The sequence below is a fragment of the Urocitellus parryii genome, chromosome 4 (assembly GCF_045843805.1).
Source record: "Urocitellus parryii isolate mUroPar1 chromosome 4, mUroPar1.hap1, whole genome shotgun sequence".
Classification (NCBI taxonomy): Eukaryota; Metazoa; Chordata; class Mammalia; order Rodentia; family Sciuridae; genus Urocitellus; species Urocitellus parryii.
This window is the reverse complement of record NC_135534.1, coordinates 177,958,642-177,986,634: the sequence shown is the minus strand read 5'-3', so window position 1 is coordinate 177,986,634 and position 27,993 is coordinate 177,958,642. Positions and strand designations below refer to the sequence as shown.

The 27,993-nt window shown below is 38.6% G+C and overlaps 1 protein-coding gene across 1 annotated transcript; it reads left to right on the top strand.

Moving 5' to 3' along the window:
* Nucleotides 1–10: 10 nt before the first annotated feature.
* On the top strand, nt 11–26,237 carry Xpa (XPA, DNA damage recognition and repair factor). The gene is made up of 6 exons (XM_026414882.2): nt 11–298; nt 7,265–7,375; nt 12,551–12,656; nt 15,842–16,007; nt 18,449–18,566; nt 26,007–26,237. Exons 1-6 carry the CDS (start codon nt 127–129, stop codon nt 26,153–26,155), a joined length of 822 nt encoding a protein of 273 aa, XP_026270667.1. The 5' UTR covers nt 11–126; the 3' UTR covers nt 26,156–26,237.
* The last annotated feature ends 1,756 nt before the right edge of the window (nt 26,238–27,993 follow it).

The following is a 27,993-nucleotide window of genomic DNA, read 5'->3' as shown; positions in this document are numbered from 1 at the left end:
CCTTCCTGCGGCACCCTCAGTCAAGGGACATGGAAGCGGTGCCGGCGTCGCAGCCGACCGTGGGCACTCCTCCTTAAGCAATGCGCAAGCGCGGGGCTGGGCCGCTTTCTTCCGAGCTGGACGGAGATGGCGGCAGCGGAGAGTGTTTCCCCGGAGCTGGCGGCTTCGGAGCAGCCGGGGGAGCTGCCTGCCTCGGTGCGGGCGAGCATCGAGCGGAAGCGGCAGCGGGCGCTGATGCTGCGTCAGGCCCGGCTGGCAGCCCGGCCCTACCCGGCGACGGCGGCTGCGGCCACTGGAGGTTCGGGCCCTGGCGGCGCCTTCCCCTTCCTCCTGCACCTCTCCGCTTACCTTTCTCGGTCTCCCTGGTCCCCAGACGGGCTCGCGCGGCCGAGTCGTGTCCACTCCGCTCACGTCTGCGCGCAGATCCTCCTGCAGTCCCGGCAGGAATCTGCCCTGTGGTTCGTCCTGCCCTTCTACACAGCGATTCCGCGGTCCTGGGCTTTCTCCCTGCGCCTCGGCTGCCCAGCTTCGGTCTTTCCTTCGCTGATGCCACCCCCGCCGGGAGGTGCCATCCAGTACCTGTCTATGCCTCAGTTGTCCTCTGCCTGCTGCGCTTTCACCAGCCACAGGGTGGCCCTTGCATAAAGTTTTTAGAGCTGTAACCCTTTTAAATAATAAGCCTGCACCTGCACCTTGTTCATGCATCCAACCAAAAGCGACTGAGTGACCCTCATTTTCATGGAGTTCCAAGACAGTAAACAGCTGAGCCACTGCCTTCATGGGGCTAACAGAGTAACACCTGCAGTGCTGCACACTTGTCAGATTGCCTAGTTGGAGCCTCACAGCCGTCCTGGAAAAGAAAAATGGCAGGGTTTGGTGTGCGTATTTTACAGAAGCGATGATTGAGATCAGGAAAGGAAAGGGATTCACTCAGATTCAAGTGCACAGGCTTATCAGAGTAGAACTTAGGTCATCTGACACTGAATTCAGGGCTTTTCTTTGCCCACCATTACCTCTACTTTATTAGTCATCTATCTTATCTCTAGGAAGAAAGATTGTTACTTTTGTGGGAGCTAGGTTTCATCTGTCCCTTTTCTTACAGCAGCCCCTGGCTGCCCTTCATGCTTTTTGTCTATCAGTTATATTTCTAGATGCTGATGTTGCTCTTCAAAGTAATTCAAAATCCCTCAATCTTTAACGTCCATGTTCTATATCATGTTTTATTTGATTACTGCAGTAATCTTCTAGTTCCCCCTATCTTTGAATGTCATCTATCTAACCTACAAATCTTTTTTTTTTCATATTTAAAGCCTTGCCGAAGTTTTCTGTTGCCCCACGACAAACCCTAAGTTCTTTATCATCACCTGACTCCTGTATATTTCCCCAGCCTTCTTTTTTTCACCCTGTCAGTAGTGTAGCTCCTTACCTTTCCAGCACACATGTTTTGTCTTCTGTTGCTTTTGCCTGGAACCCTCGGCTCATGTGATTTCTTTTTTTTAAAATATTTTTATTTTTTAGTTTTAGATGGATACAATATCTTCATTTTATTTTTATGTGGTGCTGAGGATCGAACCCAGTGCCTCACACATGCCAGGCAAGCGCACTGCCACTTGAGCCACATCCCAAGCCCTCATATGATTTCTTTATCACTGTAGTTGAAGCCTCTTGGGTCTTGGGTTTGATACTTTCTGTCCCAATCCCCTAACATAAGCATGATACTAATTGAGGCTTAGGTCTTTCTTGACTGGGTGAAATGTGGGAATGCCTTGTGTCTGTTACATTTCCTCCTTCCACAACAAAGTGGTCCTTGCAATGACTCCTATTAAACAATAACCCTTATGTTTTACCGGAGTGTATAATTTAAAAATGTTTTTAGAGTTACTGTTGAATTAGCTTTTGTTACTGACCAGAAACACTCCTCCTTGACTGTGTGCAGGTGGAGAATCTGCTTGTAACTAAAGCAGGATAGAGAAGTTTTCCAAGCCATTTGAAAATCCATATATTTGTGTAACACTTTGTAATGTGTAAAGGGCTTTTCATAATTGCAGACCTTGAGAGTTATGAATACCCACAGTTGTTCTCCCATTTTCCAGATGGGCACATAGACATTGGCAGGTAAGTACCTTGAAAGTATATCCCTTCCAATTCCTGGTAATATCTGAACTTGTACAGGTTCTCTCCAACTTTCAACAGCCTGACAGAGTGTGTAGAGAAAGTAAGGAATTCCAATTCTAAGTAGGTCCAGATCATAAAAGAAACTAGAAAATAATATAAAGGAGGCAAGGTTGGCTATCGCAGTGTTAGGTAGGTCCAAATGGTAAGGCCTTGGCACTCTTGGGAGCAAACGAGTCTGTATATCCTGTTTGAATGCCCCACCCTCATTTTGCTCACCATCCTGAGTTCTAGAAAGGTTTTTGCACTTGAGAGAAATTGTACTTGAGAATTTTAACTCTTCATTATTATGTGTTTTGCAATTTTCCACATCAGTTTGTTTGCTGTTACAGTGAATCACTTCTTTTCAAGTTTCTCCTACCTCTTGAAACCCTAAAGGCGGTTCTTAAATAGACATTTCCCCAATTAGGTTTATCCTGTTTGCTTACTGTTAGTGTTCTGGTTAAAATAATCCTCTTAAAGTCATTTTGACAGTGTTTAGTAAAGTTAGAAGACTTTTAGTAAATATGGTATTATTATTACTATCACTTTTTTTATATGCTGTCAAAGATGCTGTCCGTCTGTCTTCGTGAGTCTCTTGTGCAGAAACAGGTTAACACAGCAGGCCCGAGATATACATCTGTCCTTAGAAAGACCCTGTGAAGGTTAGATTATGGTGTGTTCCCACTGTTCTCTAAATGGTGGCTTAGTGTGACAAATTATTTGCAGAATAATTTTTTTCCCTAAATATCTGCCTAAACCTCTTAAGAGTCTAGGATTTGGGGTACTGGGAGTGCAGCTTCACAAAGAAGGAAGCTCCTGTGCTCACTCAGGACTCTTTACACCTCACCCTTGGCCTAGTGTAACTTTTTATCTGGTTGTTTGTTTGTATTCTTTAAAATATGTTTTGTTATAAAAGGGTAAATCTGAGTGTGGTGGTTCATGCCTATAATCCCAGCTACTTGGAAGGCTGATGCAAGAGGTTCCCAAGCTCAGGGTCGGCTGGGTGACCTAGCCAAATCCTGTCTCTAAATACATACACCCATAGGTAAACAAAAGCAGAGTGATTTTTTTTTTCCTCTGTGAGTTGCTGTAGCAAATTAATTTTAATCCAAGGAAAGGGTTGTAGAAATCCTGATATATAGCCAGTTGGTCAGAAGCACTTGGAGCTTGCATTTGGTATCTGAAGAGAGAAAATCTTGGAGACTGAGCCCTCATCTTGTAGGATTTGACTCTAGATAGATAGTGTCAGAATTGAGTTGAGTTCTAGGATACCCAGTTGGTTTTCAACAGAGAATTGCTGGGTGTGTGTGGAAACCACCCATCTTATATCAGAAATGTTGTGTTGTGGTGTTTATCCCATTTCTAGTAAACCTCAGATGCGCCTGGGAGCTCAGAGAGATCTCTGAGCTCTGGTGGATTTGTTGTAGGCAATGAGTGATCCTGGGCCTTCCTCCTCTAAAAAGCAATTGAGTTATGTTAGATGCTTTCCAAAGTCCCATTTAAGTCTCTAAGAGTCAGTTTTACATCACTGATAAAAGTTTATTTGCACTGATTAATTCATATCCATGATTTCCTAAAGGTTTCTACATGGCTATGAAACCAGGTATAAGTAGAGAGCAAAAACTGATATTAAACTTCTGATCATGGAAAGCAAGGTAGAATGAAATCATACAAAGATTTCTCAGGCGGTTACCCCAGAGATGACTTGTGTTGTAGCAGCGGATGCAACCCATCGTGCCTCCAGAGTATGCAGGTGCTGAGACTTTTATCTTTGCTGTAATTTTATTTCAATGTATAAAACAATTTTTATTTTCTGTGACATGCTCTGAAAAAGATTGAGGAGCGCTTGCTTAGACTGTGGTTGTAAAGTGGTGCTCGGAGTCTTGGGAAGGTGCAAGGGTAGCAGCAGAGACTGGTCTTCATTTTGGGCATGAATTCAGCCTTGTGTAGAATCCTGCTGAAGTCAGGACATCAACTACTCCAACTCCCCTTATTTTTTAATTTTTTTTTTGGTACTGGGGATTGAAGCTGGGGTATTTAACCACTGAGTCACATCCCCAGTCTGCTTTGTCCTTTTTATGTTTTATTTTGAGACAGGGTCTCTGTATGTTGCTTAGGGCCTCACTAAGTTGCTGAGGCTGGCTTTGAACTTGTGATCCTCCTGCCTTAGGCTCCTGAGCTACTGGGATTATAGGCATGTGCCACCATGCTCGGCTCCAGTTTCCTCTCTTGATTCACATTGCCCTTGTGGTCATTCAATTCACTTGCTACAGTATTCATGAAATAAAAATAATACACTTAGGAACATTTATTCCTTGTGTGTTCATCCAGTGGATACTCAGATGTTTACTGTTTGTCAGAATGACAGATATAAAGGCACTCAGTCTAATATATTGTATAGTGAGAATTGCTATTAACAGTAGCAACAGGCTTATTATAATCTAATCTTTTCATTTAATAGAAGGAGAATTTGAGGCCAGACAAGGCAAGTGACTTAAGCATACATGTTAAATTTGACTTTTTTAAAAAATTGAGGTGTAGTTCATTAATATGTAAAATGCTGTCCTCCGAATTTTACCTGGATGTGTGCTCATGAAAACCCCATAATGATAAAGTTCAAGACGCTTCCAGAACCTTAGAAGTTTCCCTGTTGTTCATTCCTAGTCAGTGTCAGACCCCTCCCTCTGAAGTAACTATTGTTTTGTTGATTTGGTTGGCATTTTCTATTTTTGAACTTAATTTAAGTGGAATCATACAGTGGCTTCATTTGCTCAACATAACATCTGAGAGAGTCATTCATTTTGTTGCATTGTTATTAGTTTGTTCATTTATATGTTGTATGACATTCTTTTGTATTATGCCACAGTTTTTCCATTTTTCCTTTTAATGGATTTTTTTCCCCCAGTTTGGGGCTATAAGGAATAAATCCTCTTGAGAACCTTCTTGTATTTGTCTTTTAGTGGACTTATGAACTAATTTCTATTATACATATGCCTAGAGATGGAATTGCTGGGTTAAAGGAAGATATATATTCAGTTTTAGCAGATACTGCCAAATAGTGATTTTTATCAGTTTATAATCTCACCAGCAATGATATGAGTATGACAGTCTAGCACTTCCACATCCTCACTATTTGGTATTGTCAGTCTTCATTTTAGACATTCTGCTGGGTATGTTGGCACACACCTGTAATCCCAGTGGCTTGGGAGACAGTCAGGAGGATTGCAAGTTCAAAGCCAGCCTCAGCAATTTAGTGATGCCTTAAGCAACTTAGAGAGACTCCGTCTCAAAATAAAAAATAACAAGTTCTGGGGATATGGCTCAGTTGTTAAGCACCCCTGGGTTCAATCTCTGGTACCCCCCCCCAAAAAAAAAGAAAGAAAGAAACTGATAATTTTTTACATTCTAGAGATCTAGAGAGAGTGTAGTGATATTTCATTATGTTTTTTTAAAATATTTATTTTTTTAGGTGTAGAAGGACACAACACAATGCCTTTATTTTTATGTGGTGCTGAGGATTGAACCCGGGTCCCGCCCTTGCTAGGCACGTACTCTACTGCTGAGCCACAGTCCCAGCCCCTAATTATGATTTTAATTTACATTTTCCTGGTGGATAATGATGATGAAGACCTTTCCATTAGTGGCCGTTCCTTGTTTGTGATGTGTTTATTTAGGTATTTTGCTTATTTTTTTAAGTTGTGTTATTTGTCTTCTGCTGATTTCTAGGATTTCATTATATATTCTGGATGTGCAGCCTTTGTCAGCTAGACATACTGCATATCATAGTTTTCATTTTGCTTTCTGTCTGTCACTCTCATAATGGTGTCATAATATATGGAAGTTCTTAATTAATTGAGTCCAGTTTAACAGTTTTTCTCTTATGATTAGTCTTTTTGTGTTCTGTTTAAGAAGCTTTTAGCTACCTTGAGTTTATGAAGTTGTTCTTATAGGGGTTTTATTGTTTTACCTTTCATATTTATTACTACAATTAATTTTAAAGTTCTTAAAATGTGTATTGTTTGAAATAGGGTCAAAGGTCATTCTTTGAAAGAGCATCTTTTCGTGACTGCACTGCAGTGGCACTTTTGTCATAAACCCCAGCACCATTTATTGAAAAGAAATGATTTACAGTAGAAGGGGTAGAGAGAGAAAAGGGGAGGGGAGGGGAGGGGAGGGGAGGGGGGATAGTAGAGAATAGGACAGACAGCAGAATACATCAGACACTAGAAAGGCAATTTGTCAATGAATGGAAGGGTAACTGATGTGATTCAGCAATCTGTATACGGGGTATAATTGGGAGTTCATAACCCACTTGAATCAAATTGTGAAATATGATGTATTAAGAACTATGTAATGTTTTGAACGACCAACAATAAAAAAAAAAAAAGATTATCCTCTTCCCACTAAGAACCTTCGTCATAAATTAAATAACCAAGTTTGTATAGGTCTATTTCAGGTCTCTCTCTTCTGTTCCATTGACCTATTTATCTTTGTGGCAATACCTTAGTGTCTTAATTAATGAAGGTGTAAAAATCCTCCAATTTTGTTTCTCAAGGTTCTCTTATCTACTTTAGGTTTTTTCTATTCACATATAACTGTTAGAGTCAGATTATCAGCACCCTTGTACATATCCCACTGATGTACATATCCCACAGTGACCTGAGCACTGTGGCCCTGTAGATTAATGGGAGAATTGACATTTTTACAATATACCACGATCCATATGTGGTCTATTTCTCTATTTATTTAGGTTGTCTTTGATTTCTCTTAGTGTTTTGTAGTTTTCAGTTTAGAGGTTTTATACATTTCTTCTTAGATTATTGTTATTTCTTAATTCTAATTAATATTCTTGTGGATATTTTATATGTATAATCACATCATCTGCAAATAAGTACAGTTGTACTTCATTCTTTTCAACCTTTATGCCTTTTTGGTTTTCTTACCGTAGTACACTAGCTGGGACCTTCAGTACAGATTTGAATAGAAGTGGTGATATGAACATTTATGTATTGTTTGAGTATATTAAATTTAAAGAAAATTTCTGTTTATGTACAAGGAACATATGGTTTACCTAATTCAATTGATAACCACTTTTATTTCCTTTTTTTAGGTGTGGCTAATGTAAAAGCAGCCCCCAAAATAATTGACACAAAAGGAGGCTTTATTTTAGAAGAGGAAGAAGAAGAAGAACATAAAATTGGAAACATTGTTCATCAACCAGGTAAAGTATGAGTTTTGCAGAAAAAAAAAATCTAGATTAGTTATTTTGAGTAACGTGCATAATTCTTTGCATATTGATGTCAAATAACACCACATTTGTTTTGATTAGTGAGCATTTTATAAGAGTGATAATGTTTGGCAGTTTTAAAAATCAAAGAAACACTTATATGTTGAAAATTATTATTTAACTTGTGGTTTGAGTACATAGGGGTTGATATTCTTTATTGTTATATAATAGGCAGCTACAGGCAATATGTTGACAGATAAAATAAATACTCAAAATTATCTTGATAAGCTGGACACAGTGAAGTGCCTGTAGTCCCAGCTACTCAGGAGGCCAAGGCAGAAGGATAACTTGAGCACAAGACCAGTTCAAAAACTGGCCTGGACAATAAATACAGTGAAACCCAGTCTCAATAAAAAGTCTTGATAGGCTGAAATGTGGATCCAGAACACAGAGATAAAATTTAGGATGTTCTTTTATGTATATTTGGAGAGAAAAAACAATTTACAAAGTAGAGGAAGATCTCAGATAGAAAGATATAAATCTACTCCTAAAGTCAGTGCTTTGATATATCAGTTATATATACACATATTCTTAGGGTGAGAAATACTTTCAAACTCTGAAACAGATAAGAAATTTTATTGATCTCAATTTGATAGCTAATAGTGTAATATAGAGGCTTGAGAGAACTAGTCCATCTTCAGCTAAAGCAACAGAAATGTTTATTCACAAAGATAGATGGTAGTAACCCTGTCCTATTCCATGTGTGTCTAAATTGTTATTTTCAGGAGCTGAGGCTTAAAGGGTTAAAATGTTTGTTTATTTTGGGTCTGTTATTTTAAGCAGGATATAGGCAAGTGCATAGTGTCTGAAGTAAGGTGACTGGAATGGAAATCTTGAAATAGACATATGAGGAACACTTGTCAAAACTGGTTAGGTTTAACTTGGAGAATACTTCGTTCTTCTTGCAATACTCTTGGGACACAGAGGTTACACTTACTGTGGGGTTTGTTTTTGGAAGACAGAACTTTAAACAGTGGCTGGACAATTATGGAGAAGGAGACTTCAGTAAATTAAAGGTGCAGCTTAGGTGTAGTTAGCAGTTGGTGCTTACAGAGTGTTGGTATATGTATCGTGTGGGTTTCACAGTGACCTGAAATGGAGAAACATCCTAGCCATGTGGATTGCTGCCTCCTAATAGTGAAGCTTTAGAGGGATTCAGAGATTGAAAAATTTGACCAAGACCACAATATTGTAGAGAAGCAGTCCTGCTTTAGGAGGGAACACATTAAATTCAGGGACTTCATGATTTTGTGGATATGAACTCATTATAACTGTTTTTATAGATTCCTGAGTCCACCATGGGTTATAAAGCCTATGCTTTCATTTAACAGGCTGTGAATATTTACTGAGAACCTACTACAGCGTCTTGTTGCTTGACTAGGATATGCATGTGGCATTAAGCATTGCTGTTATTCATGCACCAATATCATGCTGCTGGCACAAAGGACTCTGGTAGTGAATTAGTGCCAGTTAGAATGGTGTCCCTTTTGAGTGACAAATTAGAAAAAGCTCCCCTTTCCATGGACCACCATAGCCTGGTGCTGGGCTCATGGCTTAACAAGTGGTCATGAGTGGCATTTTGGCCCCATTTGCCCCTGTGGCCAGATGGTCATGCACAGGGACTGACCAACATGGGTAGAGGGAGATGAGCAGTAAATGTTCTACCATTTTTATTGTTGTTAATTTTGAAAGGTAGTCTGTTTCTTTAGCATAGAGAAAAGTCAGCTTATTTTGGTCATGAAGTCTTGCTGTCTATAAAGCAAAGTTTGATACTTTTAGGATCTAGAAGAGTGGATCCTCAGAATCCTCAGAAAGGGTTTGTTAAAATGATTGTTGGACCATCCCTAGAATTTCTTTTGAGTTAGTAGGTCTGAGGTTGGGCCTGAGAATCAGTTTCTATCCAATTCTGAGGAGATGCTGCTGCTGACCCAGGGGCCACAACCTCAGTCTAGAAGATGAAATCCCCGTCGAGGAATGCACCCCACCACTCTGGGGAGAAAAGTGTATAGGTCATTCACTGTTCATGTTATCTTTTTTAAAAAGTATTTATTTTTAAACTTTGTGATAAAATATATATATGTAAGATAAAATTATACCATTTTAACCATTTTAAAAGTCTATACCTTCAGTGGCATTAACTCCATTCATGATGTTGTATGACCATTGTTACCATCCATCTCCAGAATTTTTTTTATCATCCCCAAATGTAATTCTGTACCCATTAAACACTAACTACCTATGCAGTCATTTTGATATATTTTCTTTGAGACTGTTTTTGATATGTGAATGAGAATGTAATATTTTTCTTTTTTGGGGGGGTGCTTGACATTGAACCCAGGTCATCATGCATGCTAGGAAAGTGCTCTACCACTGAGCTGCATCCCCAGTCCAGTATTTGTCTTTTATAAAAATGTTGAGAGTATTTTCTCATTTTAAAATATTTTTAAAGAGCTTGCTTTTCAGTGGCTAAATAATATTCCATTTTATGGCAGTATGATGATTCATTTAAATTCAGCCCATTTTGTTTATTGTTTTCTCTATTCTAATAATTATTGCTATAGTGTATATATTTGAAGGTGAACTTTTGTACAGATCTCTGATTCATAGCAAGAGAATGACTGAAGAAGTTATATTTCTGAAAAGTTTTGACTTTTTTTTTTTTTAAAGTTAAGCTGGGCATCATGGCACATATCTGTAATTCTGGTGACTCAGGAGGCAAAGGCAGGAGGATGACAAGTTTGAGGCTAGCCTTAGCAAGGCCCTAAGCAACTTAGCAAGACCCTGTCTCAAAATAAAAAAATGAAAAAGGCTGGGAATGTGGGTCAGTGGTTAAAAGTTCCCTTAGGTTCAATCCCCTAATACCAATAATAATAATAATAAAGAAGATTAAGCTATTAAGGATAGAAAGAGTCAACAAAATAAAACTAAAAGCAAATAAACAGACCTACTTAACTCTTTTTCCAAATGAATAACATGACCATGCTGCAGGGGAAGAGCAGGCAAAAAGAACGAGTCCAAGTCATTTGTAAACAGTATCTGACTATATGTTCTTAGTTTGTGAGGGTGGAATGGGAGCAGGGGAACCACAGAACTTCTGAGCTCATATTATAGAGTGATATGGGGGAAGTATTTTAAAAGTATGATAGGCTCAAGAAGATAAATAAATGTCTTGATGTTTTGGGAGTCAGAATTTTCACTGTGGAAGAATTATACAAATATAGAATGGGAGATGGGAAGAACAAATCCTATAGGTGGATGAAAACTGTCATAGCAGTGAATATGTCTGTGTGTGCGTCTGTGCATGCATAAGTGTATATGTATGTTTGTGTTTATACATGTGTATATTTTCTAGCTCTGTCCACACAAAGGGCCTTGGACCAAAGAGACCCCAGAATCAGTGAACACACCTGGTGTTCAGATCCTGGACACTAAGAATTAATATCATGGTTTTAAGCACATTATATTTCTTAATTTCCCATTAAAGAGTCAAGCCCTTTCAGAGAAAAAGCTGATTCTGGGCTTGGGCACATGGCTGCAAGATGAGTTTGGACCATTACAAGAATAATGCCAGAAAATATGTTAAGCGTTCAAAAATGATGAAGGTGTGTTACAGGGACACAGGAGGTACTGGCTAATTCTGAGACAGTGTAAACACCAAAGTAAGAAAAAAATTTAGCTTTTCTCTACCTAGAGAAGTTTCTGTGCTGGGTGTTGAGGATGCCTAGTTAAATAGGATCTCTTCCCTCAAGGAGTTTATAATCTAGTAGTTGAGACAGCTAAAGAGGGAGCTGTTTGTTCAGTTGATAGGGGTGAAATGGAGAGAAAAATTTGGAAACGAATTCTGTACTGACAGTCTTCTGCTGTTCCCTTGCTCTTTATTGCTCTAAACCATGTTATATGTGGGTGCCACCCCTGTGTGTACCTTCCTCTCCTTCCTATTTTGGGACTAATCTGCTTTGTACTTTGAACAGTACAGACAGAATAATGGCTCCCGAAGATGTCCGTGCTCCAATTGCCCTGGAGACTGTGAATATGTGACTTCACCAAGCAAAAGGGACTTTACAGAAATGTTTCAAGTTAAAGGCCTTGAGGTTGGGGATTATCCTGGATAGTAGGCAGGCTGTTTGTAATCCCAGGTCTTGCTAAGGGCATGTGGTCACAGAAAGACCAAATGATGCCATGTGAGATCCTCTGTCTTGGTGTGAGGCAGAGGAAGGGGTCTTGAGTCAGGGAATGCAGCTGCCCTCTTAGGAGCTGGGAGTTTCTCCCCTGGAGCCTCCAGAGAGGAGTTCAGCCCTATAGACCGTTGATTTTGGTCCACTGAGCCCTGTCAGAATCCATAAATTACTTTAGTGAAAGTATAGATCTGTAAAATGATAGACTTGTGTTCTTCTAAGCTATTCAATTTGTGATAATTTCTTAGCGCAGCAACCTAACACTAATACAAGTATCGCACATATGGTTGGGATCCAGAAATACTTGCTGAGCTGGGTGCGGTGGCCCACGCTTGTAATCCCAATGGCTCAGGGAGACTGAGGCAGGAGGTCCACGAATTCAAAGCCAACCTCAGCAAAAGTGAGGTGCTAAGCAACTCAGTGAGACTCTGTCTCTAAATAAAATACAAAATAGGCTGGGACTGTAACTCAGTTGTCAAGTGCCCCTGAGTTCAATCCCCAGTACCAAAAAAAAAAACCCAAACTGAAATACTGTTGGATTGATAGACTACCCCACCATATTATTATTATTTTTTTTTTAAAGAGAGAGTGAGAGAGGAGAGAGAGAATTTTTAATATTTATTTTTTAGTTCTCGGCGGACACAACATCTTTGTTGGTATGTGGTGCTGAGGATCGAACCCCGGCCACACGCATGCCAGGCGAGCGCGCTACCGCTTGAGCCACATCCCCAGCCCCACTACCCCACCATATTATTTTGTTTCTTTTTTTTTTAAATAAATATAAGATTATTTAATCAAAGTTTTATTTTGTCTCTTATTTAAAGGTATTTATGTCAGGCATAAAATACATGATAAGCTATTAAAAGAGAGAAAAATTTATTTGTTCAAATTCACAAGAAAGGAAACTTACAGGAATTCATCTTCCTTTCTTTAGGACCTGTTATGGAATTTGATTATGTAATATGTGAAGAATGTGGGAAAGAATTTATGGATTCTTATCTTATGAAACACTTTGATTTGGCAACTTGTGATAACTGCAGGTACTTTTTCATGTTCTTAATTGCTAAGTAATTTCACGTCTATGTATAGGTTTAGGGAAAAATAATGGTTATATGTTTGGATTTGAAATTTTTCTTAGTAATTATGATTTTTATTTTGGGGGCCCTAAAATTTCTAAGGTTTCCATTTTGCCAAAGAAATACAGGAAGTCTGTGTTGATCAAAGCTTATGATGTGAACCTAGTTGTGTCATGGAAATTTCCTTTCTGTTGTCCTGGTCCCTGCTTCCCTATCTCTTACTAGCGGGTTCCTAACCCTTGTCTTCACCCAGCCCCAAGCATCCTTGTTTCTTACTTATTTCTTACTTAGCCCAGTGTGTAGTTACCTTGGTCAGAGGGCTATGAGAGAAGAGTGGCTCAGAAAACCTCTTTTTATTCATCTTTTGCTCCTCTCGTGAAGAGAACAGACAAGGGAGAATCACATTCCTCAATCGTTCTTTTTCTTCTCCTAGCCTCCATCCTCTTTTCTCAGTACCCCATGCTTCTTATGCCACAACCTCTTCCTGTCTTGACTTAGCTGCTCCCATGTTGAAGGCTCTCACACATGGAAAGTCCTGTCGTGGACTCTCTGGCTCTTACCTTTCCCTGATCCAGCTTGGTACCTATAGCCCTAGATCATCTCCCAACTAGAGGACCCGCCCTGGGGGGGTCCCGCTACAGACATTGGAGCCCCCATGGCTGACTTGTTGCTGAGTGGAATCCTCAGTGCATGGAGGGTGGGAGATGATGGCCTTGGTTTGTGGTACATATGTAGCTGGTCATGTTCTGTCTGGCATTCCAGATGGGACCATCAATTATAAACCCATTTCCTGCTGACCCAGTGGTGAAGGTCTAGTATTATCATCACTTTACTTAAAAGCCACTGTAGCTTTGGGGAACTGAAGTACCACATGTAATTTTGTTTCCATGAGAAAACAGAAGCAACTGTTGTATCAATTTAAAGAATTGTGTCTGATATTTGGATGCTAATTCAAAATAAGCAGGGGTAGGGAAGAATAGAAGTACTTTAGATTAGACAAAAGGAAATGAAGAGAAGGGAGGAGGAATGGGAATAGGAAGATAGAATGAATCAGACATGTTCATTTATGAATACTATGTTCATATATGAATACACGACCAATGTAATTCCACAACATGTACAACCAGAAGAATGGGAAGTTGTACTCCATATATGTATGTCAAAATACATTCTACGGTCATATATAACTAAAAAGAATAACAAAAATAATACCTGATTACATTTTAAGTCACAATGTTTTGATATTTTCAATTTGAATAGTTTTCAGTCTTTCTGTGCTTTCTATTCTGTTATTCAATAGAAAATGTAGCTATCTATAGGGAATGATTAACAACATTTATTTTAGAGTTAATATCATGGCTTTATGCACATTATATTTCTTTGAAACTCTCTTTCAATGATTACATTAGTATTGATATATGTAAATCAATAAATTCAGCAATCTTTGTGTATGTATGTATGTATATATAAAGAGAATTATGTAGTAGTCTGGAAAGAATATTCTTTTGTTTAACATAAAGTTCTGTTTCCTTTCAACATCTATAAAGATTATGTTTTGTATGGAGGAATCTATGTATCCTCTCCCTCTGTTTATAAAGTATTTAGATTTCTTAAAGTTATTCCTAATTCTACATTGGTTTTCTGATAGAATCCTTTGCTAGAACCTTAGGTCTCTCTCCTCCCTGACCTCTATCTGCTCTTTTCGGTGAAGGCCAGCTTCATTCGTTGGCATGTCTCTACTGTCCTGTTTAATTCCAAATCCTTTTGGCTGTATCTTTAAACCATATCCTCAATCCATCACTTCTCACCTCTGTCACTGCTGCCTTCGTCTAGGCCATTGTCAGTGCTTGTGTGGACTCTGCAGTGGTCTTTTGACTGGTCTCTTCCCAGCCTCCCAACTTTTGCACCCCTAGAAAATAGCATTGTCTTTGGTACTGCTTGCAAGGCCCCTGTGTGTCTGGCTTTACCTCTTACCACTCCTCACAGTCAATCACTTTCAGCGTGTGGTTACAGGCGCCTGTTCCTGTGAGCTCCTAGTGCATAGTACCCTCCTGCCTGAGACTCTGCTCTCATGCTTCTGTCTGCTAGGAAGGTTTTCTCTGGTTGTTGAATTCATCAGGGCTCTGCTGGTGTCCCATCATCAGTGGCCTCTGATTACCCTCCTACCTGAACATTGCTGTTCCTTCACTGTGATCTGTATTCATACAGCACTTTCACCTGTCATTATATTTGTTGATTGTCTTCTAACTAGAATGGAAGCCTCATTAAAACAAGTCTTTATTTCTCATTAAAACATGGCTGTATTCTTTGAACATGTACCAGGCATGTAGATGTACCAGGCATGTAGATGGAGAACAAATGAATGAGAAGAACTGTGTAATTGCCTCTGTCTCTATTTTTGCCTTGCTTTTGGGAATGCTCAGGGCCAGCTGGAAATTCAGCTATATTGAGGGCAAAGGACCTAGCATTTTATATTTTATTTTTAAATATATATGTATTTTTTAGTTGTAGATGAATACAATACCTTTATTTTATTTATTTATCTTTTTTTTTTAAATTTTAATATTTATTTATTTTTTATTCTTGGCGGACACAACATCTTTGTTGGTATGTGGTGCTGAGGATCGAACCTGAGCCGCTCGCATGCCAGACGAGCGCGCTACCACTTGAGCCACATCCCCAGCCCAATTTATTTATCTTTATGTGGTGCTGAGGATCAAACCCAGGGCCTCCCACATGTTAGACAAGCACTCTACCACTGCGTTACACTCCCAGCCCTATATTTTCTTATTTCTTGCCCATCTTGGCCTTTTTTAGTTTAGATTTTCTTTCTCATTGAGTCTTGTTCTCATTTACATTTTCCCTAACAAGTCATTTCAAGGCCTGTCTGGAATAAGAGGGATTTTAAAGAAATTTTTAAATTGTTAAATTACATGGATCTGCTGCTAATGTAATATCTTAGAACAAGTAATAGATAAGTATTTTTCTGATAGAATTTTTAAGCTGCTAATTTGAACGTGGGGGTTTCAGGCAGGAACAAGTGTTTTATGTCTTTTTTTGGTGTGCATACCCCTTGGTTGCTGGGCTATTTGAAAACTTAATTTATTTAAAATAACTAATTTATATAATAGAGTTTAATCTGTTTTCAGAGATGCTGATGAGAAACACAAGCTTATTACCAAAACAGAAGCAAAACAAGAATACCTCCTGAAGGACTGTGATTTAGAAAAAAGAGAACCAGCTCTTAAATTTATTGTGAAGAAGAATCCTCATCATTCACAATGGGGTGATATGAAACTCTACTTAAAATTACAGGTCTCTAATGAATTATATTTGTGAATTTTCAGTACTGATTTAGGTGAAGTTTTGACAATAAACTAGTTGTAATTAATTCCATTCTTGCTTACAGAGAGTGAAAAGGATTTCTTGTTTTGCACATTGTCATGAACATGTAATAACATGTAATAACAATGTTTTCTTACTTTGGTTTTTGCTGTGGCACTTTGGAACAAATATGTTGTTGGTGGGTGATGTTAGGAGTATGATTCTAAAACTAAAAAAGTTTAAAAGGGGTCACACTTCATTTCCATATCCCCAGAAACACCCTACTGGGCCTAAATTCTAACTTGTTCTTGGGGATACCACCTGGAGTACTGCCAACCTTCCATGTGCCTCCAGTATATCTCAAAGAAAGTCGGCTTGCCTCTTCTGCCACAGGCAGGTTTCAGGCTGATGGAGTTATCTACTTCGTGGCTGAAGCTGCTGGCTCTTAGGCCAGTTACCTAGAGTCACAGCAGCCTCCTGTATCTGCTTCAGAATGCTTGAATAATATTCTCTTTGTACCATTATATGAAAATACTGGGAGACATTGCTTCAGAGCACAATTTGAATTGGAATAAAGTATAAATTCCCCTATCTTTAAATAAAATTTAAAAACCACATTGTGAAACAAAACAGACTGAATTTCATTGTACTTACACAATTAGGAGAGTCACCATGTATTTTTTAAATAATAACATTAAAAATGAAAAAAAAATGTGGGTAATTAAACTGAGTCTGGTATTCTTATCACTTGGTATTTTTAGTTTTTAGTTATTGAAATAGTACCATTAGATTACAGTTTTCTTGTCATATATCATGTTTGTGTATATGTAAAAAGGAAAATATAAGTACAAATGATTTATATAGCCATTCCTAACCGTTGGGCATGAAGGTGTACACCTTCAATCCCAGTCACTCTGAGATAGGAGGATCACAAGTTCAAAGCCAGTCTCAGCAACTTAGTGAGGCCCTAAGCAACTTAGTGAAAACTTGTTTCAAAATAAAAACTAAAAAGGGCTGGGGATGTGGCTCAGTGGTTAAGCACCCCTGGGTTTGATCCCCACCACCACCACCAAAAGAAAGATATTCTTCTTTACATTCAGAGTACAGTTCTTCTGATCCACTTTTTTTTTTTTTTTTTGGTGGGGGATACTGAGGATTGAACTCAGGGCACTCAACCACTGAGCCATATCCCCAGCCCTTTAATGTATTTTATTTAGAGACAGGGTCTCACCAAGTTGCTTAGCTTAGCTAAGTGCCCCGCTTTTGCTGAGGCTGGCCTTGAACTCGTAATCCTCCTGCCTCAGCTTCCCACTGCTGGGATTATAGGCACGTGCCACTGTGCCTGGCTTTATCCACTTTTTATTTTTTAGTTGTCAATGGACCTTTATTTTTATTTATTGATATGCAGTGCTGAGAATAGAACCTAGTGCCTCACACATGCTAGGCAAGTGCTCTGCCACTGAGCCACAACCCCAGCCCCAATCTGATCCACTTTTTGATTCATTGTTATTAAAGACCATTACATACACTGGTGATGTAGCATTTACAGAGATGTTAAAATGTAGAAAATGTGATGTCTTAGCATTTATGAAATGGAAATATATCCCTTCAAGGTTAAGAAATTTTGGATTTGGCTACATTAATTGATATTACCCATAATACATTATGAGAAGTATCCTGAGCATAATTCTTACTATGTGGGACTATTCTTCAAAAAACGTAACAGAATTTGGGTGCAGTGATGCTTGCCTATAATCCCAGCTGTTCGGGAGGCTGAGGCAGGAGGATCACGAGCCAGCCTTAGCAAAAGTGAGGGGCTAAGGAACTCAGTGAGACCCTGTCCCTAAATAAAATACAAAATAGGGTTGAGATGTGGCCCAGTGGTCGAGTGCCCCTGAGTTCAGTCCCTGGTACCAATATATAATCCCGTGTTTTAAAACTAGAATGAAGACTTTTTAGGTCATATAGGTACCAAAATTTTTTTTTTAAATTCATATTCTGCAGATGAGAAGTTAGTCAAGTGGATGGAAACCAGTACTGAGCCAGGAGGAGATGGATAGTAGTAACTGGTGATTTCCTTTGGTTGGATTTTTGGAGATGACCTCAGATTTAGGTCTGAAATGGCTAATGTGTCAACAGACTTCTTTGGTGAGCTTGCTGAGATTCATCAAACCCACTGACCACATGTCCTTCTGAGGACAGCTATTCTCTCTATAATCTAATTCATGATACATCTGTTAAGGGTTTCCAGGGTTAGAGAGATGTGTTATTAGGGTTGTTTCTTATTGGTAATAGTTAAAGTCATTTAAATTTCAAAAAACATTTGTACTTGATTTAGATCATTCTTTGGTATCTATGGATTTGATAATTATAATGCATAATATCCTGCAACTCTCAATCACACATCTAACTTACAGATGACTGTATTATAGATTGTGAAGAGGTCCCTTGAAGTTTGGGGTAGTCAGGAAGCACTAGAAGAAGCAAAGGAAGTGAGACAAGAAAACAGAGAAAAAATGAAACAAAAGAAGTTTGATAAAAAAGTAAAAGGTAAGTAGCTACATTTTATATCATGAAGGATTGTTTTACTACTTTAGCTGGATTCTTTCTTGTTAAAGATATGTCACCAATAGATTGGAAAGTGTTTTTTTAGAGGTTGAAAAAAATGACTTGGAAGTTTGTCCTCAGTACATTGGTGTTTGAGGTTCTCAGTTTAAACCTCAAAGAACTGCATTTCCAAAAAGCATGTAAGCCATCATTTTAAGATGAATCATATTTTATGTAGGAATGGTGTTAGGATTGAGAATGGTACCCTGGTCAAGAATTTGGTGTCAGTTAAATCTTAAATATGATCAACAGTATTAAAAAACAAACGCTCACCAAAAGACCTCTCTGATTGTTTAAAGTGAAAAAATTGTGCCCCAAATCTTAGTCATCGCAGTTAAAAGGAATTTTCGGATGTCAGCTAATCTAACCATTTTTATTTTATATATGACTAAAAGACCCAGAAAGGTGAAATGACTTGTTAAATGAGTCAGGACTGTAACCAGCCTTTCTGTTCTGAAAGTCATCATTTGTACAGTCTTTCCTCATCATGCAGCTGTGTGTTTGTGGCTCTCTATTCAGTTTGTTGGGAGAGAAACTCCAAATTATAATAGAGGGAGCACAGAAAGCTCTTCCTGCTCTAGAACAGGATCTTTAAAAAAGAGAATTTAAGAAATAAACACACACGGCGTGCAGTGGCACATGCCTGTTATCTCAGTGCCTTAGGAGGCTGAGGCTCGAGGATCACAAGTTCAAAGCCAGCCTCAGCAAAAGTGAGGTGCTAAGCAACTCAGTGAGACCCTGTCTCTAAATAAAATACAGAATAGGGCTGGGGATGAGGCTCAGTGGTCAAGTGCCCCTGAGTTCAATCCCTGATACCCATAAATAAACACACACACACAAATGTTCTTCATGCAGGTGTTTAAAGTGTGTCTGGGGCGGGGGCTGTGGCTCAGCGGTAGAGTGCTTGCCTAGCATGTGTGAGGCCGTGGGTTCAATCCTCAGCATCATATACAAATAAATAAATAAAATAAAGGTATTGTGTCCAACTACAACTAAAAAGTAAATATTAAAAAAATAAAATAAAGTGGATGGCACGTATTTGTGTACATTTTGGGTTATACGTATACTAAATTGGTCCATTTAAAATGAATGCGCTAGCCATAATAATTTTGCTTGTTTTTAGAATTTCAAAGATGTTTTAGAGGGTGAGTGGGATAACACAGATGTCTTAAAAACAAACAAAAACCCCAAATTGAATGTAATCCTTATTTCTTCTCATCGTGAGTCTCCCATCCCCACCCCACCATTTTCATTGTAAAATTCAAGAACAATGCAAAAAAGTAGAAAATTACAGAGAACTTCTATCCTATTCTGCTACCCAGAAACAATCATTATTTTCATGTCCATGTAGTTGTTTTCTATGCATAGACCCTTAAAATTTTATTTTTTATAAAAAGTTGTACATTCATGAAGTTTACTAAGACAGATAACCTCATGAAAAACATCTTCATATTCATCTTTATGTAAATTATAGTTACTTATTAATTCCTGAATAGAAGATAAGCACACTTTTATGACTTTGTACTAAGGTTTTCTACAGCAAATTATGCGAGAGAAGAGCATTTAATTGAGGAATCATTCCCATGAGTCACTCAGCACTAAGCATATACACTTAAATATTAGTTTGATATTCAGATAGCAGCAAGGACCAATTGAGAGGACTCAGAGAGACTTTTTGTAATCTTTTATGTGTTCTACTCCAGCCCTCCAGTAAGGGGGGCTGCTGACAAAGTAATGAAAAGGCATATTAAAGGGTATGAAAGAGGAGGACATAGAGGTTAACCATCTAGCTCAGGGTTTCTGTTAATCCAACTCCCTGAAATCACAACTTGTCCCTCGCTGCTGCCTCCTTAAACCACTGTCCAGATGGTATTTGGTGCAGACAGTAGTATACATGGATAAAACTAAGGTATTCATTGGAAACTTCTATCGATAGTGATGTAATATTTAAGTTTTTTGATGGGGGACTGAACTTGGGGACATTCTTCTACTGAGCTACAGCCCCAGCCCTTTCCTAATTTTTGAAACAGGATCTTGCTAAGTTGCCCAGGCTGTCCTCAAACTTGTGATTCTTCTGCTCAAGTGACCCAAGTTGTTAGGATTACAGGCATGTGCCATCATACTGGCTTGATGAAATATTTTTAAAATGAGGGTCATTTGTAATTTTTTTAACATACTAATTCTGTGGTTTGGTCAAAATGTTATCTAATGGAAACTAAATTCCTTTAATTTGACTAAAAAGTTTAAATAAAAAGATAACAAGCATATATACTTAAATACTAGTGTGAACAGAAATTTTGAAAAAGGTTTCCACAATTTTCATTGGTATTTTAAAGAAATGTAAATAGTTGCTGTTAATCATCAGATAAACTACTCTGGGTTTTCCTCATCTTTGAGGAGTTCAAATTTTCCCTTAAGTTTTTCACAGACTTGGACCTCTTGAAATTGGTTTATTTCCATTCATTTCTTGTTTTGAGTAAAACGTGCCTTTTGAGGAAGCTTTTTGAAGTGGTTACATGAGTGGTGTATTTTCCAAGACTCTACAAATAAGATTTTTATTTTTGCACATGAACATGAGTTCTCTCCATGCTGTGGACATTACTCAGTTGTCCTCTGGGTGTCCGTGTGCAGAGGTGAAGCCTTCTTGAATTATGGCTTCTTCTTGTTGCTTCCTTCTAGAGGATGGTGTTTATGTGCCCATCCTCCTGACTAGGCACCACAGAGTCGAAGCAAGGAGCTGACATGCAGTTTGCTTAGAATGGAGAGGAATAAAATCAGGTTAGAAAGGTTCTTTAGTTGAAATCAGAACCTGAGTCCTCTTGGTCTTCTGTTTTGATCAATAAAGCAGCTGGCACAAAGTTTCTTTTTAGGAACATAAGAGATTATATTTATCTGCTTTTAGAGTATGATCTTAGACATTAGCAGTTTGAGAATTCAGCTAGTTATAGAGAAAGATAAGGTTTATTATAGATCTCTTAGATCCAAGAAGGCAGAAGTGGAAATGGTGGCATCATTGTTGCTTAGCTTAACTGGATTTCAAAAAATGTAGTATGTGAGACTAGGGTTGTGGCTCAGTGGTAGAGCACTTGCCTGGCATGTGTGAGACACTGAGTTCAATCCTCAGCACTGCATATAAATAAATATCCATCAACAACTAATAAAATATTTTTAAAAATGCAGTATGCGTTGACCTTCATACTGGATGAAAGTTGGAGTTGGTGTAACGTTTTGTCTGCAGGCCTCTTTTCCGGCAGTAAGGTAGAGGTGAGGCTTTCAAGTTATACTCAGCCTCTTCTTAGTACTGGTAGAGGATACACCACTAAAAGAAAGGAAATGAACTAGTCTTCATTGTTACTATGTATTTCCCCCCAAGAGGTGGGTGAGAAAATTCCATTTTGAGGCCCCTGTTATAGATGTTGTACATGTGGGGCTTATGGTTATATTCATGACTATTGGGGTTTATCTCAGAGGAGCTTGAGGGACACAGTGCCCTATACTCAATGGTTTTAGTTGATGGAGGATAAAATAAGGCCAAAGCTACGTATGTTGTCATCTTGTGATAACTTCCTTCCAGGTAACAAGAGGCACCCTAACTCAGTACTTCCTGCCCTCCATCCACTATTAGAAGTATCTGATGTCTCTCAACTAATTCTTTTCTTAGTTTGCTTCATAAGCAGTATCAGGTTTCTTTGTATACAGATGGCCTCTTTGCAAATTAAGATATCTAAAACTAGAAAGTGTTAGGGGGAAATCTTTGGAGATAATGTAAGCAATCCCTCAGGGTATCATAGCAAGACTGGTTGACTTGGACATTTTTACCCATTTCCAGGAGAGGTAGCAGCTCTCTGTGTTGTGAAGCTCTGGGCCAACAGTACTAGGGGTTGTCATAGCGTCAGCCTGTTTTGTTCTCTGGCTTCACTTTGGCTTTCAGGCTGTGCAGGGTGTCGCTCTGCCTTGGTTCCCAATGCTCCCCCAAGGCTTGTTATTCCCACTTTTCTACCTTCTTCCTAGTCTCAGCTACGGATAGTTTTGTTTTTCTAAGTTGAAGTAATGAAGAAAACTTACAAATCTAAAAAATTTTCATTTACCAAGTGTTGACATTTTGCCGAGTTTACTCTCACATATACTCATTTTGCAGAACAGTTTGTTAATTTCAGACATTGTGATTCTTATAAATCCTTTAGCATGTTTCTCCTAAAAATAATGTTTTTTCTCCGTAACTAAAAATAATCACAAACTCAAGAAATGTAATGCTAATGTGAGGCTGTATCTAGTATATAATACTCATTCAATGATCCTGAGCTGTTTCAAAATGTAACTTTTTGACTGTTGGATCCAGGAGCCATTCAGGGATGATGCCTTCTTTGGATAGGATTGGATTTGAATGGATTCTTTTGATGCAGTCCCTCAGTCTTTTTATCTTTCATACCCGGACACTTGTAAAATGTCAGGCCAGCTCTTGTCCACCACATACCTTCACCTAGATTGCAATTTCCTTGATGTGATTCAGGTGGAGTGGATCTGGCAGGAGCACTCCTGGTCACCCCAGCGTACACATGCTTCCAGTTCTCTTTGAAGGGGTCAGTTTGACAGTTAAGGCTGTCTGCTAGATTCCACTGTCAGGAACCCGTGACCTGTGTCACTGAATATAAGGAATGTGACACTGAATTTCATTCCTGCTTTACTCAATGTTTAGTATACAGGGATGAGTCTTGCCTGAGGCAGCTATTACTGATGTAGATATAATGGCAATTTTGTTTCTTTCATTCCCTCTACAATTATTTGGCCTCTTTTTTGGGAAAAAAAAATCATCTCTCTAAAGTCATTTTATTTTTAAAATTCTTTTTGCAGTATTAGATTGAACCCAGGGGTAGTCTATCACTGAGAGATATCCCCAGCCACTTTGGTTTTTGAGACAAGGTCCCCAGCCACTTTGGTTTTTGAGACAAGGTCTCAACTAAATTTCTGAAGCTGGTCCTGAACTTGCAGTCCTAATGACTCAGCTTCTGGGGTTTCTGGGATTACAGGCCTGTGCCCCACACCAAGCTCCTCAGGCTGTTTTTAAAAAACATTAAAAAAAAAAAAAAAAAGGAGAAAAAAAAAAAGTCATGTTTTTCCTTGGGATACTAGGAAGTATTCTATCACTGAGCTACCTCCCCATCACACTCCTCTCTCCCTTTAAAACATGTTGGAGTGCCTCGTGGGTTCTTATTCTCAAATCAGTGTATTGTACTTAGTCCCATCATTATTCATTTGATACTCAAACTGTCCCAAATTTGGCCAGTTGGAGTCCTCCACAAAGTGGCACCTGTCTTTTTAAACTTTTAATTTTGAAATAATTCCAGACTCGAAGAAAGCTGCTAGGGAAATAGAACAAAAGACCACCCTTACCCAGCTGATCTGTTAATACTCTGTGCCATTCAGTCGTCATTTGCACACCCACTCTATATGCAAACGAATATTTATTCTTCTGAACCATTTAATAAATTATATACATCACCACTCTTGACCCTTAAGTATTTCCTAACATAAGTATTCTCTTAACATCACCATGTAACATCTTTAACTTGAGTAGACTCAGCATTGAGTTAGTATTTATCTAAACTGCCATCTACATTCTAGTCTTTTTCACTGGCTCTACTTTAGAACAGGGTCCATTCTAAGATCCGATACTGGTTTTGGCTACCAAGTCTTTCTAAACCTGTTCTGGATTTTCACAGCCTGTCTTTTATATTATCAACACTTCCTAAGTCACAAGTCTCTTCCCTTCTCCTGCTATGGCTTTTTAGTTTCTCACTTGGGGTTTTGTCATTTCTTGCTGGTTGGACCCAAAATATTAAAACATTTTAGGTGAGTGATAATACGAAAGTGATGTGCCTTTCTCAGGGCCTCATGCCTGGAGACACAATGTGTCTGTCTGGTTAAGAATGTGGACCCCACACTAGGCCATAATTTGCCAGCAACTGGCTGTTTGACCTTGGGCAATTTATAATTTCTCTCTGCCTTGTTTTTTTCATAATTTTGAGGATTAAATGCATTAAAAGTACTTAGAACAGTGCCTGGCATATAGCCCTCATATTAAAGCAGATATTTCAAAGATTCATGTAGTATTTTGGTACTACTTACCACAGATCTATAATGGATTAAAGAAAAGGCGAATAATTGGTGGATATTTTTTATGGCTGAAATTATAAAATACAGCTCCCATACTCTTAGATAGGTAGTACCACCGTCAATGACGTTGATGAGCTCTGGTTGGATCACTGATGAGAACAGAAATGTAAACAAGTATAGCATTGCTTTTTATTCATTATATTAGAAATAGAAGTTACCACTTAAACATTTGAAGTGGAGTACTAAGTGTCTTCTTCAGGTAATCTGCAATGTGAACTTCTAAAAAAGTGATAGCCTTAAGTTGCTTTTCAAAGCATCTCCCCCCACTCATTTGGTAAAATGACTTAAACATAATGTATGATGTGGCACAAATCAGTACTGGAATAAGACAACCTCAGTTCACATATATCTTTGCTCTGTTTTCCCACCTGCAAAATAAAACGAAGTTAAAAAAAAAAAAAGGGAGTTTTTTCCCCTGCTATTTATACTCTGTGATTCTAATTTTTAGGTTGTACTTTGTGGTAGTTATTGGCAACTCTTCCCCCAAAACTAATGCTGCCACTTTGTAAAATAAAGAACTTTTAATAAACGTGATCAATTGCATGACCAGTTTTTCTAAGATCACAACACATGAATTTTACTGGTAGTTCTTGGCTTTCTAGTTTTCTTGCAAAAACTTGCCTTGCCTCTTAGAGGCAGTGTTCCTGACTTGTAAACTTGGATTAAAAGACATTCCCCTTTCCTGCTGTGGCATGGAAAAAGTCAGATGTCAACACTATCTCCTGTCACTTGTTTCTCTTTTGCTATAATTCTAACCACATACCTGTTTCTTTTCTTTTTTGGGGGGATGGTAGGGGGTGTTCCAGGGATTGAACTCAGGGACACTTGACCACTGAGCCAATCTCCAGCCCTATTTTATATTTTATTTAGAAACACACTCTGAGTTGCTTAGTGCCTTGCTTTTGCTGAGGCTGGCTTTGAATTTGAGATCCTCCTGCCTCAGCCTTCCGAGCCACTTGGATTACAGATATGTGCCACTGCACCTAGTCCCACATACCTGTTTCTCAATTTCTCATGTCATACTACTCCAACAACTGACTTCACAAGCCAAGCAGGGAGGTAAGAAAGCTTGCCAAGTTTGTGAAATCAACTTTGATGTGCCATAAATTTAAACTATATGGTTTAAATACTCAGACATGGCTGAAAGTCTGATTGGATTTATTTTTGGGTTCAGCTGACAAACTTTGTAATTTTTTTTTTTTTTTAAAGAATTGCGCCGGGCAGTAAGAAGCAGTGTATGGAAAAGAGAATTGACTGCTCATCAACATGAGTATGGACCAGAAGAAAACTTAGAAGATGACATGTACCGCAAGACTTGTACTGTGTGTGGCCATGAACTGACATATGAAAAAATGTGATTTTTTTTAGTTTCACTTGACATTTTTTAACAGAAATTTATATTTAAATAAAGGAAATTAGATTGGCTTTATTCAGAATTCACCATAATGTAGTCCTCATAAATGACACACTTGCAAAAATGCTTCATTTTAAGAGAAAGTTACAGTCCAGCTGGTCTGGTCCAGGGCAGCATATCAGAGTAGGAGGTGAATGGTAGAATGGGTTTAAAGCGGCAGGTCAGAGCTGCAAATGGGGGAGCAAGAGGATAAAGCAAACCCTCCAATGGTGCAGAAAGAAGAGCTTTCAATAAAGGCCAAAGTTGACTGAACTGGACTCAATCAGGGATGGTGGTATACTGTTGAAAGAGTCTGTCAGGATTTTAAGGACTACTTCTATCTCTAGGATAGTGAGGACAGTGAGGCAGTCCTGAGGAGCCAAAGCTGGAAGAAGTCCTAGCAGCAAGAATAAACAAATTGCAGGATTCTGGTCATGTTTTCACTAAGGGCTTACTACTATAGACCTTCGTATAAGTGTTCAAACAGACAGCTCTTCTCAAATGCTGAATTAAAATGGAAAGCAGCTTCTTTGAAGGTTGAGTAACTGACTGTTGATCAAAGATATTAGTTTACCTAAGTACTGCTGAGTGCCTTATAGGTATTCTTATTTTGATCCTGGGAGGGAAGGCAACTTGTTTCTTATAGCACTTCTTATTTAGCCTCCATGCTTCTAAGGGAGGAGATCACAGCCTAGGACCTCACTTTACCCCAAGCATTTGGATTAAGTTTAGCTAATTGGAATTTCCCTTAACCTTGTTCAAAGATCATCAAGTAGTTTGACTATAGGATCTATGCATAATTATAGACAAAAATTCAAGTTGAGATAAACTGGATATTTTTCAAATTATCTGACATGATTTTTATCCTGTCACTATAAACAGGGCTCATACATTTCTATTTTCTCCTTAGATTTGCCTGGAGAAAGACCAAAGTCAAAACAACTCAAACCCAAGTAATTAGGTGCTTGAGGCTATAATTACTAATTGTTCTCTACGTAATAAAAACAGGAATGTTCAGTGTATTTAAGTATTGGCTTTTCATATGTGCTATACTAAATATTATAGCTCAGTAAAACTAACTCAATGGGCAGCCAGATTTCTGTGATTGGATAAAACCTTCTCCTTTGACAAGAGAGTAACTAGCAGTTCAGGCGGTTGCTAAGAGCATTACTGCATTGTGGGCGATAAAAGCTCTTGGGGCCAGATGAAGCCAAGTACAAATTCCACTTCCTAGCTGTGGACACCTTGGGCAAATTTCTCCATAGGCCTGTTTTTATCTGTGAAGGGAGGTATAATCATCTTTCAGAGCATTCCTGTGAGGATTTAATGTGGTCAATCTAACAACTGGCACATAACTGCCACTAGTTAATAAGCACTAATCTAGGCCAATACACAGATTTGTCTAGCTGAGGTTTGCTTCTATTCATTCTTTCCTTTATCAATTTAAAATAGTCCTGGTATCCAGCTATCTACCCAGGTTGACAAGGCTTCATGTCATCTTTCACTTTCAGGTCTAACTGTATTTTAGGAAAAACAATATATGTCATCAGTATATTGACAAATACATGTTAAATGGCACCAGTACAATTTAACAGAATATTGATTCACTGCAAGATAGGAGGTACAGTGACATGCCATTTTTTTGTCTCTGTAAGCTTCCTTAGTGTGGAAAGCAATTGCTGAATGTTTGCTCTTGCACCTTTATTTCTTCAAAATTCAGTTGCTAGGTTCAGTTTTTCCATATGCATAGCTGTTGGACTAGGTAAAGCAGAGTCCCATCCATGAAGGAACTATTAGAAGCAA